General features: G+C 41.5%; 1 protein-coding gene across 1 annotated transcript in view; it reads right to left on the bottom strand.

The window, feature by feature from the left end:
- The window catches only part of LRRK1 (leucine rich repeat kinase 1), a 123,112-nt gene that overhangs the window by 68,027 nt on the left and 33,918 nt on the right, over positions 1-21,167 (bottom strand). The window contains exons 3-5 of the mRNA XM_060005516.1: positions 7,465-7,628; positions 4,777-4,948; positions 195-374 (exon numbers count right to left, since the gene is read on the bottom strand). Coding sequence (XP_059861499.1) covers positions 195-374; positions 4,777-4,948; positions 7,465-7,628 — 516 coding nt within the window. The remainder of the gene's footprint in view (positions 1-194; positions 375-4,776; positions 4,949-7,464; positions 7,629-21,167) is intronic.

Genomic DNA, 21,167 nt, shown 5'->3' with positions numbered 1-21,167 from the left:
GCCCCTGTCACTGAAATCCCCTTGCAGGAGTTGAGTAGGGGGAAGGAGGAAAGAGGCAGACCTTTTGAAGAAGCAAAGAATAGAGTTGCAAAAACCTCCACAAAGGCCATTGGAGAGCAGAAGTTGAGTGTGAAGGATGGGCCCACATCTTGACAGGGTGATGGCTTTCATGGGCGTACTGACTGGGGACCCACCTGACTTGATGGCCGCGTAGAGTGGCAGGCGCACGATGACAGGGAACTCATTCTTCCTGACTGCATAGCTCTCTGGGTCGGCCCCATGCGTCAGGACCAGGAGCTTCACCACTGCCAGGTGCCCCCGCTGGCAGGCCAAGGCCAGCATCCAGTTCAGTAATCGCTGGGGGCTGCAGGGACCTGGCAGGGATGACAGGACAAAGGGAGAGGGTGGCTGAAGGGACTGGTTGTTCCTGCTCTGAAATCCCCTTTGATCACGGCCCTATTTCCAGCTGAAATTTGCTTCCGTCCAGTTGACAGTGTCTATGGAAGTCCCTCTGAATTGCATATGACATTTCCCCACATCATTATAAACCCACCTGCTCATCGAATAACACCAACTGAGGAAAAGCAGCATTCAAAAGCAGCATTCAAAACAGTGTGATCTTAACAATGGAAATAAGACTAGAAAGAACTACCTTCAGTGCTGCAGAGTTATCTCTGGGTAGTGGGATTGTGAGCATCCCCTTACTCTCTTCCTCACCCCCAGCCCTGACCTCATCCCTAGAGCAGCATTACACACAGGGATATGGGTTTTGGAGATAGGCAGTTCAGGATTGAAATATTTCAGCTGTGTGGGACCCCGGTGGCACAGTGGATAAGATTCTGCACTCCCAATGCAGAGGGCCTGGGTTCGAGCTCTGGTCAGGGAACTAGATGCCACATGTGTGCTGCAGCTAAGAGTTTGCATGCCACAACTAAGGAGGCCGCTTGCCACAACTAAGACCTGGTGCCACCAAATAAATATTTTTAAAAAAACATAGTGAATTTATCTGACCTCAAAAATAAAGATTAAAAAAAATATTTCAGCTGTGTCATCTTGGGGAAATTTCTTACCCTCTTCGTGACTCAGTCTACCCATCAGTAAAATGGGAATAATAACACCCCACCTCCCAAGTTTAATGTGAGGATTACATGACATAGTGTGTGTCAAGTGCCTGCCTCAATAAATTGTCATAACCTCTGTCAAGTGCCTGACATAATTCATTATGATATGTCATTATGTTCTTAAAGTAATACTTTTCTGCATTTCCAAATTACTGTAATATACATATATTACTTTCATAAGTTAAAAAAATACTTTGATGAAAAAAATAGATCAGCCTAAAACTTAGAGAATTACTCCCTGAAAGAACTGCCTACTTAATTCCAGGATAAAATAACACTTAACACACTGAATGAACAGAGAGAGCGTGGGCTGAAATGTTACAATATCTTCAAGTTCAAAGTAGTGCAATGACTTTTGGATCTAGCTGCCATGGAAAAACGATCTCATCCTCCACACGGACACTTCCCAATTGCATCATAACACTGTCTCACTTCCAGAGGCGGAAAAGTCCTCAGGAATCAAAGTGCTCTGAAGCCTGGGGAGAGTGAACCTCCCTCTGTGATAGGAAACTGACCAGGAAATAGGGGTGAGGCAGAGAAGGCAAGAATTAAAACCCACCACATAAGGTACCTGGCATTATGCCTGGGCTGTAGCAGGTGTTAAATAAATGTCCCTTCTTTGCCCTCAACTGATAACTAAAATGAACAATTCAAAGGAGGAGGTATATGAACAGAAAACAAATTACCCCTCTCCATTACTACCAGATATCTGGCTATGAGAAGTGCAGTCATCATGCTGCTAACTTCTGTTGAGGATGTAAATGTGTCATTCTTAGGAGGCAAGCCCTGTATTTCACAGTCATAATTTTAATATGAGGAAACCGGAGCTCAGGGAGACTTGGGAACTTGCTGAGGGTCCCACAGTTGGTAAATGGTAAAGTCAAGCCTTAAGTTCTGCTTTATCTAAAACCAAAGGGTGCTCTCTTAACCGTACAAACCCCTACATGTATTCTATAAGGTCCAAATCCAGCAACACTCATAGAGCCCATCTTTCCACCTCCTCCTTCTCTTCAGCCGTGCTCAGCTACAAGACCAGGAATTACATTAATGATGTCCTTCAAATGATGTTCATAATTACATAACGATGTACCCACACCCCATGGACCTCTCATCCATCCTCTTCTTGAACCCTGCCTTCATTCTCTAGCTGTCTCTTGTCTTACCTTACTCTCGACAGTGGCTACCTTCCCTACAGGCTGGGAATTCCCAGAGAACACAAACTGTTTTGCCCACCTCTGCACTCCCCACAGGGCCCAGCACAACGCACTGGACTCCTTCAGTCCTCAGCAGCTCTGTCCTGAGTTGAGTTAAAGACAGGACACCCCTGCGAGCAGCTGAGAACCATGCTCAGGTCCACCCAAGCTCCCTGCTCTGCAAAAGCAGGCAAACCAGGCTCTTCCCTTGCTTGTCTGCCAAGTAAACTCCTACTTAGCCTGCAAAGCCTGGCTCAGATGTCAGTTCCCTCTGAAGACTCCAGCCTGCACCCAGACAAGACCATTCCCTGATGTGTGCTTGCAGACCACTGTGTAAATATTTCAACCTTCGCATGGTTACACCTTTCTGCCTCAATTTCCTCTGCTTGACCAGGACCTACTAAAGGGCTGGGATCACCTTTTTAGAAAGGCTCTGTGTCTATCAAGTTCTTCAGTGTGGCCAGTACTTGGAAAATGCTCAATAAACGTAAGCTGTCCAATGAGATGAGTGAGTCAGCTGGCATAGACTCTTTGGGACTAGAACAGAGCTACTCTTGGAGATCCCCGAGGAGAGGGAATCAGCTTTGGCTCCTTGGGGGCTCCTTCCTGCCCTCCTATACCTTGCTCGACTCAAACAGCATCTATGGGCCCTAACAGTGCCCTGATTTCTGTTCATAAACTCATTCTCCTTCCAGCCACAGGAGAGGCATGCCAGCTTGGAACCAAATCTGAGCACAAATCTACCTCAAAGCACATAGCTGGACACCCTCTAACAGTAGTACTGCATAATTGTGCGGTCCCATGAAAAATTTAAAAATGGGATCCCTTGGACTTCCCTGGTGGTGCAGTGGTTAAGAATCCACCTGCCAATGCAGGGGACATGGGTCCGATCCTTGGTCCTGGAAGATCCCACATGCCGTGGAGCAACTAAGCCCATGTGCCACAACTACTGAGCCTGTGCTCTAGAGCCTGCGAGCCACAACTACTGAGCCTGAATGCCACAACTACTGAAGCCCACACGCCCTAGAGCCCACGCGCCGCAACTACAGAGCCCACATGCCGCAACTACTGAAGCCCATGGGCTCTAGGGCCCGCGTGCCGCAACTACTGAGCCCGCGTGCTGCAACTACAGAAACCCACGTGCCTAGAGCCCATGCACTGCAACAAGAGAAGCCACTGCAATGAAAAGCCCGTGCACCACAATGAAGAATAGCCCCCGCTCGCCACAACTAGAGAAAGCCTGTGAGCAGCAACAAAGACCCAACGCAGCCAGAAAAAACAAAAAAAATGGGGTCCCTTGTTTAAAAATTATTAAAAATTTCAAGAGGGCTGGGACTTCTCTGGCAGTCCAGTGGTTAAGACTTTGCCTTCCAATGCAGGGGGTGTGGGTTTGATCCCTGGTTGGGGAGCTAAGATGCCACATGTCTCGTAGCCAAAAAACCAAAATATAAAACAGAAGCAACATTGTAACAAATTCAATAAAGACTTTAAAAATGGTCCACATCAAAAAAAAATCTTTAAAAAAAAATTTCAAGGGTGCAACTGCAGAGTGTTAAACTAAGTGTGGGGCCCTTCTAAGTGCAGGGCTCTGTGTGACTGCACTGTCACATACCCATGAAGCTGGCCCCACTCCCTCACAAAATCCTAACTCCCAAGACCACTCTAAGGCAATGCCTCAGCCTATAGCTGTAGTGATGCCTGGACTTAAACAGTGTCACAGATCCAAGGCCATCATATGAAATCAAAGGAGATCAGGACACCTTGAGTCCACCAGAGAAAAAATTAACTTGTTATTTAAAAAAGCAACATAGCATGGTACATCCAGACAATGTAATGTTATTCAGTAATAAAAATATATATATATGAGCTCTCAAGCCATGAAAAGACATGGAGGAAACTTGAATGCAAATTGCTAAGTGGAAGTAGTCAATCTGAAAAGGCTATGTACTGTATGAATCCAACTATATGTCATTCTGGAAAAGGCAAAACTATGGAGACAGTAAAGAGATCAGTGGCTGCCAGGGGTTGGGAGAGAGAGGGATAAATAGGTGGAACACAGACGATTATTAGGGCAGTGAAACAATTCTGTATGATGCAGTAATGGTGGAAATATGTCATTACACATTCGTCAAAAGCCAGAGATATACAACCCTAATGTCAATTATGGGCTTCAATTAGTAATAACGTGTCAATATTGGTTCATCAATTTTAACAACTCACACAAAACGCAAATAATAGGGAAACTGTGGGAGATGGTATATGAGAATACTCGGTACTTGTTTATCAGTTCTTCTGTGAACCTAAAACTGCTTTAAAGAATACTCCCAGATTTCTGGATCTCATGACTGGTAAACAGTGTGAAGACATAAACATTTTGAAGTGCAGCCCCCCAAATACCTGCCTGGTTCCTAAGAAAAGAGGGTCCCTGAGAGGTGGTGAAGAGCTCATGCTCTGGGATTTACCTGGCAAAGACTCGAGTAATTCCTGCACGACATCAGTGTGCCCAAACTGTGCTGCCACCACGGCTGGGTTGTCGTCGGTGGGCTCCGTCGGCAGCTCCACCAGTCTCTCAGTGAGAAGATACCGGACGGTCTCCAGATCCCCATAGGCCGCAGAGATGCTCAGGAGCTGGCCCTGGTCAAAACAGAACAGGGCCAAGATGTCAGCAAGACGAGTGCTGTTGGGAACTGCCAAGAAAATTGACTCTAAATGCTTCACGAAGTCCATGGGCAAGATTGGAGCTGTGCTGCCCAGGACAGCAGCACCAGCCACATGTGGCTGATGAGGCTTGAAATGTGGCTCATACAAAGTGACATGTGCTGAACGTGTAAAATCACATGGGATTTCAAAGACCTAGTACGAAAAGGGTAAACTATCTTGTCAATTTTTATACTGATTACATGTTGAAATGATGATCTTTAATATATGCTGGTTAAATAAAATAGATTATTAAAATTCTACCTGTTTCTGTTTACTTTTTTAATGTGACTATTAGAAAGGTTGATCTTATAAATGTCTCGTATTCTATTTCTTTGGAACAGCATCATGAAAGATATCTCAGGCAGGTATCAAAATTCTTCATGTTATTTGAATGTGCAAGCCAGGGCTGCTGTCCTTTGCCTTAGGTTTGTGCCTCTGAGAGCCCTCTTCTCACAGGAAGCCTGGTCTTTTTCTCAGTCAAAGGTCAGCACATGCCCCATCTCCTTGCTCACAGCGTCCCTTGCACTGGGAGGCCTCTGTCACCGTCTGTGCATAGCTAAAGCTTTTTCGGCTCTCTCACCGAGGCTGCGGTACCTTGAATGGACACTTATTCATCTTGCCACACAGGTCATTTGAGCCTGAACACATGCTCTCCTGTATTGCTTTAAAGTCAGGTTTAAGATATAATTTATGCATAGTAAATTCACCCTTTTTACTGCACTTTGATGAATTTTGACTAGGTATAACTCAATCACAATCACCACCAGCAAGAGCTAGACTATTCCATTGTCCCCCAAAAGCCATCTTGTATTTGTGTGTACCCACCCCCATGTCTCTGGCTCCTCTGCTAGACTGTGGGTTCCTCGGTCCAGTGTCATGCTGGTTCTCCACTGAAGAGTCAGGCACAGGACACTGACGTTGGTGCCAAATGGACATGCCACGTTGAATCCTGGCTCTGCCACTTACCACCTATGTGTCTTTGGACAAGTGCCTTGACAGCACTGTACTCCAGTTCCTTCATAATAAAATGGGGATCATTACAACTCCCCTTAATCTCCTTCATGGAAGGCATTGAGGGAAGTGGGTATAAGGAACCCAGCTCACAGAGGGCAGCCATGCTAACGAATTTGTGAGTGGGCCAACCCATGAATGCATGGGCGTGATATCACAACCAGGGCAGACTACTGACATGGGCGGAGGGAGGCACAGACTCCAGGCTGTCTGCTGAACAGCCCTCCTTGTGGGAAGTCACCCAGTGTCAACCCAAGGGGCCAAAAAGTCTGACCTGCTCATGTGTGCATCCCAGTTCTCCCCATAAGAAGAGAGGCCTTTGGCCATATATGCTGTGAATTCATAATAGGAGGAATCAAAAATGCCCTCCCCTCAATAATTCTCAAGCACATGTACTTGCCAATTCCCCCCAAAAAATTCTCTTACAATTTTGAGAACAGGTTTAGTAATTGAGTTATTTCCAACTATTAATTATATGGAGACATTAAACTTGTGCTAATCAAAGTATTGCATCAGTAAAGTGCTTCCATGGTTAACAGCCAATAAGAATTTCCCACAAGGACCAGAATGTGGCAATGGTCTTCTCAAGCTGTAGGTGGGCAAGATGGTTGATCTCTACAAGCTTTTTGGAAAAGTTTGGCATGTGTTTCAAAATTTAAAAATTGCTCATACCCACATTCTCAATTCCTGTTAACCTAGGCTGAGAAAATATATTGACAATAAGAAAAGGATTAGGCAACAAACATTCAATACAGCATGATTTACAGTAGTAAAAAATTAGAAACAATACAAATATCTAACCAAAAGGAACAGCCAGGTAAGTGACACTGTCTCTACTAGATGGAATGTCATGTAGCCATTGAAGGTGACGCTCATAAGGAACTTATACAGAAAATTGTTCGTATAATATTATGTGAGAAAAAGCAGTATGCACAACTATACATAAATAGGCTTGTATCTATATTAGAAACAATAACAACGACAAAATGAATGTTCAGATCAGCAGCCTGGAAGAGAGTATACCAAAAATGCTAAGTGGGATTGTTTGGATGGATTAGGAATATGATTACTTTTTTGTTCTTTTTTTCTTTACTTTTATATATTTAAAAATTTTTCTTTTTTGAGCATGTACTATTTTTATAGTGGAAAAAAGTGTAAAAGAATAAAGTTAAACCTTCAGATTGCCATTTTGTCCTTTATATTTCTGTGACCCCCTCCCTGTCCCCTGGGAAGGCAGGAGCAGTGTGCTTAGGTGATGACAGGCTGAGAAGTCCACTCGAAAGGACTGGCACCCGTAAGTTTATATGAGAAACAAGGTATTCATAACACAATAGAAATCCTCATTATGATTATAATGATAACAAGAAAACAACTTTAGTGGTAACCCTCGCCCAACCTGGGTCCCCAGCTCTGGCCAGAGGGGCTGGCATTGACCTTACCTTTTCCAGCTGGGACGTGCTCTCATCACAAGCTTCTCTGAGCAGGTGCTGGGCTCTGCTGGCGTCTCCTCGCTTGTATGCGGCATGAATGCCTTCCGTCCTGGGGCTCTGTGCTGTGGGGTCGCCACCTGGCATGGATAGTTTGCTGCCCATGTCCCCGGCACCTGGGTGGACAAAAGCACATACATAGCATGACCTCCACTGCCAGCGCTGCTCTTGGGAATCATCAGAGAGTGGGATATGCTCTCCAAGACATAAATCTGGAGGCTTTAGCAAGAGAAAGGGGTTGCCCTGAAATGCTGCAGTGTCACCAAGTACAGCAGACTTTGGCACCTGCACCCTGCTGGAGGCCCTTCCTGCATGGGGCCATCTGTGAAGGCATGGGGAAACTGAACACAGCTCGGGGAAGATTCTGCAGCTAGACGATGGCCTGGAGCGAGCTGCCTGGCAGGAAACTGCGGCTGCCAGGCTGACCTTACCAACAGCAACAGAGAAGCAAAGGCTTTGGTGAGAGAGCTAGTAGCCCGCCAAACTGTCCCACTGCTATATCCCTCAGAGGGATATGGTATCTAGTGGAGGAAGAAAGGCAGGTCAAATCCTGTGGGTGTGGAAATCTAGACCCTCTCTGCCTAGAAAACTCCACAAAGGCATGGGACTTAGAATGGTAGCCCTCATTCCATACTGTGCTGGGTCTGAAGACGCAGAAGTGAAAGCAATCAGCCCTTAGAGCTCCCACTCTAGAACGCTTCATAATTAGGAGGTCTGTGGATCCCAAAAGGCTTCAGAGACTTCCTGCACATCCTAAAGTTGCACACAGAATTCTGTGTGTGTGTGTGTGTGTGTATATACATTTCTCTGGGGAGAAAATTCAAGGCTTCTACCAGATTTTCAAATGTGTTAGTGAACCAGAGTTAAAAGTTTTATCTCTACAGATATTACAGAAACGACTACAATGAATGAGGAGTTAAATTTTGATTGTGTTGAGTGGCAGCAGAAACAGGGACAGAATTCTATCATTCTTGACCAAGTTCACACAGCTTGTAAGAGGTAAACTGGGACTGAAGTTTGGTTCACGAGCTCTCAGGCTGGGGCTAAACCCACTCCATCTCTTTGCTACCTCTTTGAAGGGATAAAAAACCAGGGTTTTTTAAATGTAATAATGTAAATGCTGAGGAAGGTTGGCTTCCAAACATTGACATCACAAAAGCAAATCACATTATAGCGGCTAACATTTGGAAAAAATTTTTTTTATATTTATTTTCAATAGCATAAAAATTACATGCTTAGAAATAAATTTTTAAAAAGATGGACAAGATCTATATACCCTGAAAGCTATAAAACACTGCTGAGAGAAATTAAACAAGACCTATATAAATGGAAAGAAATCTCATGTTCATGGATTAGAAGAATCAATATTGTTAAGATGTCAATTCACCCCAATTTTATCTATAGATTCAATGTAATCCCTACCATAATTCCAATAGGCTTTTTGGGGGGTAAAAATTGACAATCTGATCCTCAAATTTGTATGAAAATTCAAAGGACTTATAATATCCCAAGCAATCTTGAAAAAGAAGAGTTGGAGGACATATACTACCTGATTTCAAGTCTTATATAAAACTATAATAATCAAGGCAGTGTGGTAATAGATCCGTGGAACAGAATAGAAAGTTGAGAAATAGACCCATACTTGTACACCCAATTAATTTTTGATAAAGGGGGCCAACACAATGAGAAATGCAAAAATCTTTTCAATAAGTGGTGCTGGAACAACTGCACATCCATTGAATAAAAAGAGACTCGGACCCCTACTTCTCACCACACACAAAAATTACTTCGAGATGGATCATGGATTTAAACATAAAAGTTAAAACTGTAGCGCTTCTAGGAAAAAAAAAAATCACAGAATATTTTTATGACTTGAGAGTAGGCAAAGCTTCCTTAGATGGGACACAGAAATAACCATGAAAAGAAAAAAATTCTTAAATTAGACTTTAACAAAACTTAAAACTCCTGCTCATCAGAAGGTTGATCTACCATTTAAAAATTATTTACTATTTGAAAATGAGTAGGCAAGTTACATACTGGAAGAAAATATTTCTAAAACATATATCCAAAAAAGGAATGGTATTCAGAAAATAGAAAGAACTCCTGGCAGAGCTGGAACTCCCGGCTCAGGGTCTCTTCCCTCCGCTGTCACGGAACTGCCCCAGAGCCCGAGGGGAGGGCGGCCTCACTGAGGCTGCCAGCTCTGGAGGGGCCCCGGTGCCCGAAGCCGCGACAGTCGTGGGGACGGCGGGCCGGATCACTCATCCTGGGGTAAGCCTGCTGCCATGTCATGAGGACACTCAAGCAGCCCTAAGGAGAGATACATGTGGCAAGGAACTGAGGCCTCTTACCTACAGCCACGTGAAATCATCGTACCTAGGGGAAGATGCCGGAAGAGTAAGACGCGGAGATCACTTTCCTCCCCACAGATACACCAGAAATACATCTACATGTGGAACAACTCCTACAGAACACCTACTGAACGCTGGCAGAAGACCTCAGACCTCCCAAAAGGCAAGAAAGTCCCCACGTACCTGGGTAGGGCAAAAGAAAAAAGAGTAAACAGAGACAAAAGGATAGGGACGGGACCTGCACCAGTGTGAGGGAGCTGTGAAGGAGGAAAGGTTTCCTCACACTAGGAAGACCCTTCGCGGGCGGAGACTGCGGGTGGCAGAGCGGGAAAGCTTCGGAGCCGCGAAGGAGAGCACAGCAACAGCGGTGCGGAGGGCAAAGCAGGGAGATTCCCGCACAGAGGATCGGTGTTGACCGGCACTCACCAGCCCGAGAGGCTTGTCTGCTCACCCGCCAGGGCAGTTGGGGCTGGGAGCTGAGGCTCGGGCTTCGGTCGGAGTGCCGGGAGAGGACTGGTGTTGGCGGCGTGAACACAGCCTGCAGGGGGTTAGTGCACCACGGCTAGCTGGGAGGGAGTCTGGGGAAAAGTCTGGACCTGCAGAAGAGGCAAGAGACTTTTTCTTCCCTCTTTGTTTCCTGGTGCGCGAGGAGAGGGGATTAAGAGCGCTGCTTTAAAGGAGCTCCAGAGACGGGCGCAAGCCGCGGCTAAAAGCGCGGACCCCAGAGACGGGCATGAGACACTAAGGCTGCTGCTGCCGCCACCAAGAAGCCTGTGTGCAAGCACAGGTCACTATCCACAACCCCCTTCCAGGGAGCCTGTGCAGCTTGCCACGGCCAGGGTCCTGGGATCCAGGGACAACTACCCTGGGAGAATGCACGGCGCGCCTCAGGCTGGTGCAACGTCACGCCGGCCTCTGCCGCCGCAGGTTCGCCCCGCACTCCGCGCCCCTCCCTCCCCCCGGCTTGAGTGAGCCAGAGTCCCCGAAGCAGCTGCTCCTTTAACCCCGTCCTATCTGAGCGAAGAACAACAGATGCCCTCCGGCGACCTACTCGCAGAGGTGGGCCGAATCCAAAGCTGAGACCCGGGAGCTGTGAGAACAAAGAAGAGAAAGGGAAATCTCGCCCAGCAGCCTCAGAAGCAGCGGATTAAAGATCCACAATCAACTTGATGTACCCTGCATCTGTGGAATACCTGAATAGACAACGAATCATCCCAAATTGAGGAGGTGGACTTTGAGAGCAAGATTTATTATTTTTTCCCCTTTTCCTCTTTTTGTGAGTGTGTATGTGTATGCTACTGTGTGAGATTTTGTCTGTATAGCTTTGCTTCCACCATTTGTCCTAGGGTTCTATCCGTCTGTTTATTTTTTTTTATTTCTTTAAAAAATTTTTTTTCTTAATAATTATTTTTTATTTTAATAACTTTATTTTATATTCTTTCTTTCCTTCCTTTCCTCCTTCCTTCCTTCCTTCCTTCCTCCCTCCCTCCCTCACTGCTTCCTTCCTTCCTTCCTTCCTTCCTTCCTTCCTTCTTTCTTTCTTTCTTTCTTTCTTTCGTTCTTTCTCCTTTTTTTTCCCTTTTATTCTCAGCCATGTGGATGAAAGGCTCTTGGTGCTGCAGCCAGGAGTCAGTGCTGTGCCTCTGAGGTGGGAGAGCCAACTTCAGGACACTGGTCCACAAGAGAACTCCCAGCTCCACATAATATCAAACGGCGAAAATCTCCCAGCGATCTCTATCTCAACACCAGCACCCAGCTTCACTCAACGACCAGCAAGCTACAGTGCGGGACACCCTATGCCAAACAACTAGCAAGACAGGAACACAACCCCACCCATTAGCAGAGAGGCTGCCTAAAATCATAATAAGTCCACAGACACCCCAAAACACACCACCAGACGTGGACCTGCCCACCAGAAAGACAAGATCCAGCCTCATCCACCAGAACACAGGCACTAGTCCCCTCACCAGGAAGCCTACACAACCCACTGAACCAACTTTAGCCACTGGGGACAGACACCAAAAACAACAGGAACTACGAACCTTCAGCCTACAAAAAGGAGACCCCAAACACAGTAAGATAAGCAAAATGAGAAGACAGAAAAGCACTCAGCAGATGAAGGAGCAAGATAAAAACCCAGCAGACCTAACAAATGAAGAGGAAATAGGCAGTCTACCTGAAAAAGAATTCAGAATAATGATAGTAAAGATGATCCAAAATCTTGGAAATAGAAGAGACAAAATGCAAGAAACATTTAACAAGGACCTAGAAGAACTAAAGATGAAACAAGCAATGATGAACAACACAATAAATGAAATTAAAAATACTCAAGATGGGATCAATAGCAGAATAACTGAGGCAGAAGAACGGATAAGTGACCTGGAAGATAAAATAGTGGAAATAACTACTGCAGAGCAGAATAAAGAAAAAAGAATGAAAGGAACTGAGGACAGTCTCAGAGACCTCCGGGACAACATTAAACGCACCAACATTCGAATTATAGGGGTTCCAGAAGAAGAAGAGAAAAAGAAAGGGACTGAGAAAATATTTGAAGAGATTATAGTTGAAAACTTCCCTAATATGGGAAAGGAAATAGTTAATCAAGTCCAGGAAGCACAGAGAGTCCCATACAGGATAAATCCAAGGAGAAATATGCCAAGATACATATTAATCAAACTGTCAAAAATTAAATACAAAGAAAACATATTAAAAGCAGCAAGGGAAAAACAACAAATAACACACAAGGGAATCCCCATAAGGTTAACAGCTGATCTTTCAGCAGAAACTCTGCAAGCCAGAAGGGACTGGCCGGACATATGTAGAGTGATGAAGGAGAAAAACCTGCAATCAAGATTACTCTACCCAGCAAGGATCTCATTCAGATTTGATGGAGAAATTAAAACCTTTACAGACAAGCAAAAACTGAGAGAGTCCAGCACCACCAAGCCAGCTTTACAACAAATGCTAAAGGAACTTCTCTAGGCAAGAAACACAAGAGAAGGAAAAGACCTACAGTAACAAACCCAAAACAATTAAGAAAATGGGAAGAGGAACATACATATCGATAATTACCTTAAATGTAAGTGGACTAAATGCTCCCACCAAAAGACACAGATTTGGCTGAATGGATACAAAAACAGGACCCATATATATGCTGTCTGCAAGAGACCCACTTCAGACGTAGAGACACATACAGACTGAAGGTAAGGGGATGGAAAAAGATATTCCATGCAAATGGAAACCAAAAGAAAGCTGGAGTAGCATTTCTCATATCAGAAAAAATAGACTTTAAAATAAAGACTATTACAAGAGACAAGGACACTACATAATGATCAAGGGATCGATCCAAGAAGAAGATATAACAATTATAAATATTTATGCACCCAACATAGGAGCACCTCAATACACAAGGCAAATACTAACAGCCATAAAAGGGGAAATCGACAGTAACACATTCATAGTAGAGGACTTTAACACCCCACTTTCACCAATGGACACATCATCCAAAATGAAAATAAATAAGGAAACACAAGCTTTAAATGATACATTAAACAAGATGGACTTAATTGATATTTATAGGACATTCCATCCAAAAACAACAGAATACACATTTTTCTCAAGTGCTCATAGATCATTCTCCAGGATAGATCATAACTTGGGTCACAAACCAAGCCTTGGTAAATTTAAGAAAGTTGAAATTGTATCAACTATCTTTTCCGACCACAACGCTATGAGACTAGATATTAATTACAGGAAAAGACCTGTAAAAAGTACAAACACATGGAGGCTAAACAATACACTACTTAATAATGAAGTGATCACTGAAGAAATCAAAGAGGAAATAAAAAAATACCTACAAACAAATGACAATGGAGACACGACGACCCAAAACCTATGGGTTGCAGCAAAAGCAGTCCTAAGAGGGAAGTTTATAGCAATACAATCCTACCTTAAGAAACAGGAAACATCTTGAATAAACAACCTAACCCAGCACCTAAAGCAATTAGAGAAAGAAGAACAAAAAACCCCAAAGTTAGCAGAAGGAAAGAAATCATAAAAATCAGATCAGAAATAAATGAAAAAGAAATGAAGGAAACGATAGCAAAGATCAAAAAAACTAAAAGCTGGTTCTTTGAGAAGATAAACAAAATTGATAAACCATTAGCCAGACTCATCAAGAAAAAAAGGGAGAAGACTCAATTCAATAGAATTATAAACGAAAAAGGAGAAGTAACAACTGACACTGCAGAAATACAAAAGATAATGAGAGATTACTGCAAGCAACTCTATGCCAATAAAATGGACAACCTGGAAGAAATGGACAAACTATTACAAATGCACAACCTGCTGAGAGTGAACCAGGAAGAAATAGAATATATGAGCAGACCAATCACAAGGACTGAAATTGAAACTGTGATTAAAAATCTTCCAACAAAGAAAAGCCCAGGACCAGATGGCTTCACAGATGAATTCTATCAAACATTTAGAGAAGAGCTAACACCTATCCTTCTCAAACTCTTTCAAAATATAGCAGAGGGAGGAACACTCCCAAACTCATTCTACGAGGCCACCATCACCCTGATACCAAAACCAGACAAGGTTGTCACAAAGAAAGAAAACTACAGGCCAATATCACTGATGAACATAGATGCAAAAATCCTCAACAAAATACTAGGAAACAGAATCCAACAGCACATTAAGAGGATCATACACCATGATCAAGTGGGGTTTATTCCAGGTATGCAAGGATTCTTTAATATACACAAATCAATCAACGTGACACCATATTAACAAATTGAAGGAGAAAAACCATATGGTCATCTCAATAGATGCAGAGAAAGCTTTCGACAAAATTCAACTCCCATTTATGATAAAAACCCTGCAGAAAGTAAGCATAGAGGGAACTTTCCTCAACAGAATAAAGGTCATATATGACAAACCCACAGCCAACATCGTCCTCAATGGTGAAAAACTGAAAGCATTTCCACTAAGATCAGGAACAAGACAAGGTTGCCCACTCTCACCACTCTTATTCAACATAATTTTGGAAGCTTTAGCCATCGCAACAGAGAAGAAAAGGAAATAAAAGGAATCCGAATCGGAAAAGAAGAAGTAAAGCTGTCACTGTGTGCAGATGACATGATACTATACATAGAGAATCCTAAAGATGCTACCAGAAAACTACTAGAGCTAATCAATGAATTTGGTAAAGTAGCAGGATACAAAATCAATGCACAGAAATCTCTGGCATTCCTATATACTAATGATGAAAAATCTGAAAGTGAAATCAAGAAAACACTCCCATTTAACATTGCAACAAAAAGAATAAAATATCTAGGAATAAACCTACCTAAGGAGACAAAAGACCTGTATGCAGAAAATTATAAGACACTGATGAAAGAAATTAAAGATGATACAAATAGATGGAGAGATATACCATGTTCTTGGATTGGAAGAATCAACATTGTGAAAATGACTCTACTACCCAAAGCAATCTACAGATTCAGTGCAATCCCTGTCAAACTACCACTGGCATTTTTCACAGAACTAGAACAAAAAATTTCACAATTTGTATGGAAACAGAAAAGACCCCAAATAGCCAAAGCAATCTTGAGAATGAAAAATGGAGCTGGAGGAATCAGGCTCCCTGACTTCAGACTATACTACAAAGCTACAATAATCAAGACAGTATGGTACTGGCACAAAAACAGAAAGATAGATCAATGGAACAGGATAGAAAGCCCAGAGATAAACCCACGCACATATGGTCACCTTATCTTTGATAAAGAAGGCAGGAATGTACAGTGGAGAAAGGACAGCCTCTTCAATAAGTGGTGCTGGGAAAACTGGACAGGTACATGTAAAAGTATGAGATTAGATCGCTCCCTAACACCATACATAAAAATAAGCTCAAAATGGATTAAAGACCTAAATGTAAGGCCAGAAACTATCAAACTCTTAGAGGAAAACATAGGCAGAACACTCTATGAAATAAATCACAGCAAGGTCCTTTTTGACCCACCTCCTAGAGAAATGGAAATAAAAACAAAAATAAACAAATGGGACCTAATGAAACTTCAAAGCTTTTGCACAGCAAAGGAAACCATAAACAAGACAAAAAGACAACCCTCAGAATGGGAGAAAATATTTTCAAATGAAGCAACTGACAAAGGATTAATCTCCAAAATTTATAAGCAGCTCATGCAGCTCAATAACAAAAAAACAAACAACCCAATCCAAAAATGGGCAGAAGACCTAAATAGATATTTCTCCAAAGAAGATATACAGACTGCCAACAAACACATGAAGGAGTGCTCAGCATCATTAATCATTAGAGAAATGCAAATCAAAACTACAATGAGGGGGCTTCCCTGGTGGCGCAGTGGTTGAGAGTCCGCCTGCCAATGCAGGGGACGCGGGTTCGTGCCCCGGTCCGGGAGGATCCCACATGCCGCGGAGCAGCTGGGCCAGTGAGCCATGGTCGCTGAGCCTGCGCCTCTGGAACCTGTGCTCTGCAACGGGGGAGGCCACAACAGTGAGAGGCCCGCATACCGCAAAAAAAAAAAAAAAAAACTACAATGAGATATCATCTCAAACCAGTCAGAATGTCCATCATCAAAAAATCTAGAAACAATAAATGCTGGAGAGGGTGTGGAGAAATGGGAACACTCTTGCACTGCTGGTGGGAATGTGAATTGGTACAGCCACTATGGAGAACAGTACGGAGGTTCCTTAAAAAACTACAAATAGAACTGCCATACGACCCAGCAATCCCACTACTGGGCATACCCCTGAGAAAACCATAATTCAAAAAGAGTCATGCACCAAAATGTGCATTGCAGCTCTATTTACAATAGCCAGGAGATGGAAGCAACCTAAGTGTCCATCATTGGATGAATGAATAAAGAAGATGTGGCACATATATACAATGGAATATTACTCAGCCATAAAAAGAAACGAAATTGAGCTATTTGTAATGAGGTGGATGGACCTAGAGTCTGTCATACAGAGTGAAATAAGTCAGGAAGAGAAAGACAAATACCATATGCTAACACATATATATGGAATTTAAGAAAAAAAAATGTCATGAAGAACCTAGGGGTAAGACAGGAATAAAGACACAGACCTACTAGAGAGTGGACTTGGGGATATGGGGAAGGTGAGGGGTAATCTGTGACAAAGCGAGAGAGTGGCATGGACATATATACACTACCAAACGTAAAATAGATAGCTAGTGGGAAGCAGCCGTATAGCACAGGGAGATCGGCTCGGTGCTTTGTGACCGCCTGTGGGGGTGGGAGGGAAGGAGACGCAAGAGGGAAGAGATGTGGGGGCATATGTATATGTATAGCTGATTCATTTTGTTGTAATGCAGAAACTAGCACACCATTGTGGAGCAATTATACTCCAATAAAGATGTAAAAAAAAAAAAGAAGAAAAGAAAGAACTCCTATAAGTCAATAATAAAGGACAAACAACCCAGTTAAAAATGAACAAAGATTTGAACAGCAGAAGATATTCTAAAAGCTCAGTATCATTAGTCATTAGGAAAATGCAAGTTAAACACCACTACACTCCCACCAAAATCACTAAAATTTAAAAATACTGACAATACTTGGTGAGGATATGGAGCAACAAGAACATTCATACCTTATTGTTTGTGTCTAAAATGGTACAACCACTTTGGAAACAAGTCTGGTGGTTTCTTACAAAGCTAAGTATATACCTACCCTATGACTCACTTATTCTATTCTTAGGTATTTACCCAAGAAAAATACGTGTAAAAAATATATCCAAGAATGTCAACTTTATTCATGGTGTTTCCAAACTGTAAATAGCAAAGGTGTCCAACAACAGGAGAATGAATAAATAACTACTGTGGTATAGTAACTACTCAGCAATCAAAAGGAATAAATTACTGATCCATGAAATGATTGATGGGAATCTCAAAACACAATGCCGAGTGAAAGAATGACTGCACAAAATGATCCCATTTATATTCTAATCAGTGGTGGGAAAAAAATCAGAACAGTGGGTCCTGAGGGTGGGAACAGTCATGAAGTTTACCAGCGGAGGGGCATGAGGACATTGTTTGGGTGATGGTTCTTTATCTTGATGATGTTTTTAGTGCACAGGTGTTGGTATTTGTCAAAACTTATCAAATAGTCTAATGAAGGTATGTGCATTTTACTTTATATAAACTTTACCTAAAAAATTATAAATAATATTGAACTATAGTCAATAATATGAATACTGAAGCACTTGAGGGTGAAAATACAGATATTTCCAATTTACTTTGAAATGCATTAAAAATAATGGATTGATGGATGGATAGAAGAACAGATAGAAATGAGAGCAATTTTAGAAAATGTTAATGGTAAAATCTAGGTGGTGGGTATATGGATGTACATGGTTCAGTTCTTTCAGTTTCACTGTATGTTTGGAATTTTTCATAACAAAATATTGGGAGAAGTGAATCAGAATAACATACCCTAAATGGAAGGCCTGCCATATGGCATACTGAACGAGCTCCACCACCAACCCAGAAAAATCCTGCTCTGGAAAAAGGGAAAGACAAGTTGCTTACAGTGAAGCCCCTTGATACCATCCAGGGTCTTTACAGCTCACTCTAAGCCATGACTATTTCAAAGGCAACCATTCTGAAAAGCCATGTTAAGTGGATTTCATAAGTGTCACGCACAATCTGCATCCTTCCTGAAACACCAATACAAGACTGTTGTGTCTGAATGGAGATTACTGGTTTTTTTTTTTTGGCTATGCATTTTTGGAAAGGCGTATCAAAAAAGGGCTTAGTGTGTAAGTGGTTATACATGTGAATAAGGCAGTTTCATATCCCATCACACACTAACAGTCCCCATTAATTATTAACAGTCAGAGACTAAGACATTTGAGAGTCAGCTGCAGGGAGAAGCCATTGGCAGGGTAAGAAGAAGGCAGAATCCACGGCTGCGTCATCCATCAGAAGAGGCACTTAATTATGTCATTGCTCATCTTTCAGAATTAAACAAATATCCTCCTTATCTCTGTAAAAGACAGGTGCATGTGTGTGAGGAGGTATAAAGTAACCTCTTCTGTTCACGTTAGGAACATAAATTTAAAAAGTTCACCTTTATGCCCAAGTTAAGCAACACTGAGAAGGTAGAACCAAGGACATAGGATGCATGTGAAATTACAAGGGTGGTTTTACTTTAACTTGATTTATAAATAATGCAACATATGTGGAATAAATGACATACTAAGAAACAAGACTCTGCTCAGTTCTATTTACATATATATATATATATATATATATATATATTTAATGCTGTGGTGTTTTCAGTTTGAATCTGATTTTCTTAAGTTGCATGGACAACACATGTACACTCTCACTGACCCAAGAGCTGGGGGGTCTGGTCCAATCAAATTGTTGGAAAGACATTATGGGAAAACATCAGGTAATGCATGTGCATTTAATTTACTCTGCTAACTTCATTTAATTTCCTGAAATCATAAAGAGAATGGTTAACATATATTTAAATAAAAAAAAAAAGACCAAAATGCTAATGATAAGTATTAATGATGGGCTGGGGGGAATTAGTGATAGGATTAGAAAAGATTTTTCTTTATTTCCTAAATTCCCTGTAATGGAATTATATGACTGCTTTATTTAAAACTTTAAAGAAGTTAGATAAGTAATAAAAGAATACATTCTCATTGAAAAAAATTAAATAGTACAGAGATACATCATGTAAGGCAGAACCCCTCCTCCCCACCATGAAACACCTTTTCTTGGAGGTAAATATTTACTTTAATAGTAATTTTTTTTTACAAAAATACTACAGTTTTATATTTGAGAATTGGTGTCCTTTGATTTAAACTTAAATCGGGGTAATTGTATGTATGTATACTATTTGAGATTATTTAGTTATTTGTGCCTATTAATCAACCATTATCTGTAATTATACTGTTTTACACAGTAAAACATCACAGTTCTAAATATTTTGCTCATACAGCCTTAAAATTCATACTAAAAATATAACCCCCCAAACTTACTCTATTTCAATACAATATTAATGTAGCAAACAAGTAACTAGGACTAGTAAGAAAATAATAGTAGAACATTAGAATGATTCAGTGTCAAATTTTTAAAAAAATCCTTTTTGTTCTTTATTACAATAGGTGTAATTATTTTCCTAAATAGCAATGAAAATTCCATATACATATATATACTACAACCAGGCATCTTAATTGTTTGGGTGATGGTTCTATATCTTGAATTAATGTAAAGTTAATATGCATAACAAAAAGGTAACAAAAAACTAGGAGAAAGGGAAACCATTAGCACAGTTCATTTTTATTTTTAAGGTTTGGTCAGTGTTGCTTGTTTGTTTTTAGGAAAGTGTCAATTAGAAGTAATTAGAAGCAAGAACGAGTGAGGGGAAGCTATAAATGTAGTGAATGAGTAGCATTATGGATTCAGCACATGTAGACTTACTCTACAAGAATACAAGAAATATTTAGGGTAAGCTGTGAGGTGATAAGTGAACATATTCCTGGTGGGTGATAAATGTTAATATCTACACAGCCTGGTATTTAAATATGCTGGACACGGACAGTAAATTAAAAGTTCATTATGTGAAAAAGTATTTGGTTAAAAAATATTTAAAAACCTATGAAACCAGAACATCATTTAGTCCTTGATAATCACTTTCAATTTAATATTCTATTTATAAAAAAATACTTTCAGTAACACTGTATATTTCACATATTCAGCCATTTCTAGGAGAAATGTTTTTAGTTGCTAATAACTCAATCTCTAAATGTTATTTCTGTAATTCAAGTTGTAGAAAAACAAATTATTCTGACTACAGGAAAACTAACAGAAATTATTATTCTCCTTTATTTTGGGAAAGTAATAAAGCAGAATTCCATGAATGTTATAGAATGATGTCTGGCTATACAAGCCATGCCACTTACACTAATAGTTCACTGTGGCCTTCCCCATCTTAAAGAGAGTCCTCCTTTGTCTGCTGATTCTGAGTCTGTTCTGTCCTTAAATCCTAAGGAGACATTCTTCCCTTTTCTTCTAGAACAGTGTTTGTTAACTCATCCCTCCCAACCTAATAATCAGAATAAAATTCTCTCCCTACCGCTTTTTTCCTACGAGTCTAGGACAATGGAGAGGTAATATGAAAGTGACTTTAATTCTAACAGTTCTAAATGTTGGTCTCTTACGTATATATATTATACATTTAATTCTCTTGTCCCCGTCAAAGAACGCATGCATGACAGAAGGCAAATGCT

The sequence above is a fragment of the Delphinus delphis genome, chromosome 2 (genome assembly GCF_949987515.2).
Source record: "Delphinus delphis chromosome 2, mDelDel1.2, whole genome shotgun sequence".
NCBI classification, from domain to species: Eukaryota; Metazoa; Chordata; class Mammalia; order Artiodactyla; family Delphinidae; genus Delphinus; species Delphinus delphis.
Note: the sequence above shows the minus strand (reverse complement) of the source record. Positions and strands in the feature narration are given on the sequence as shown.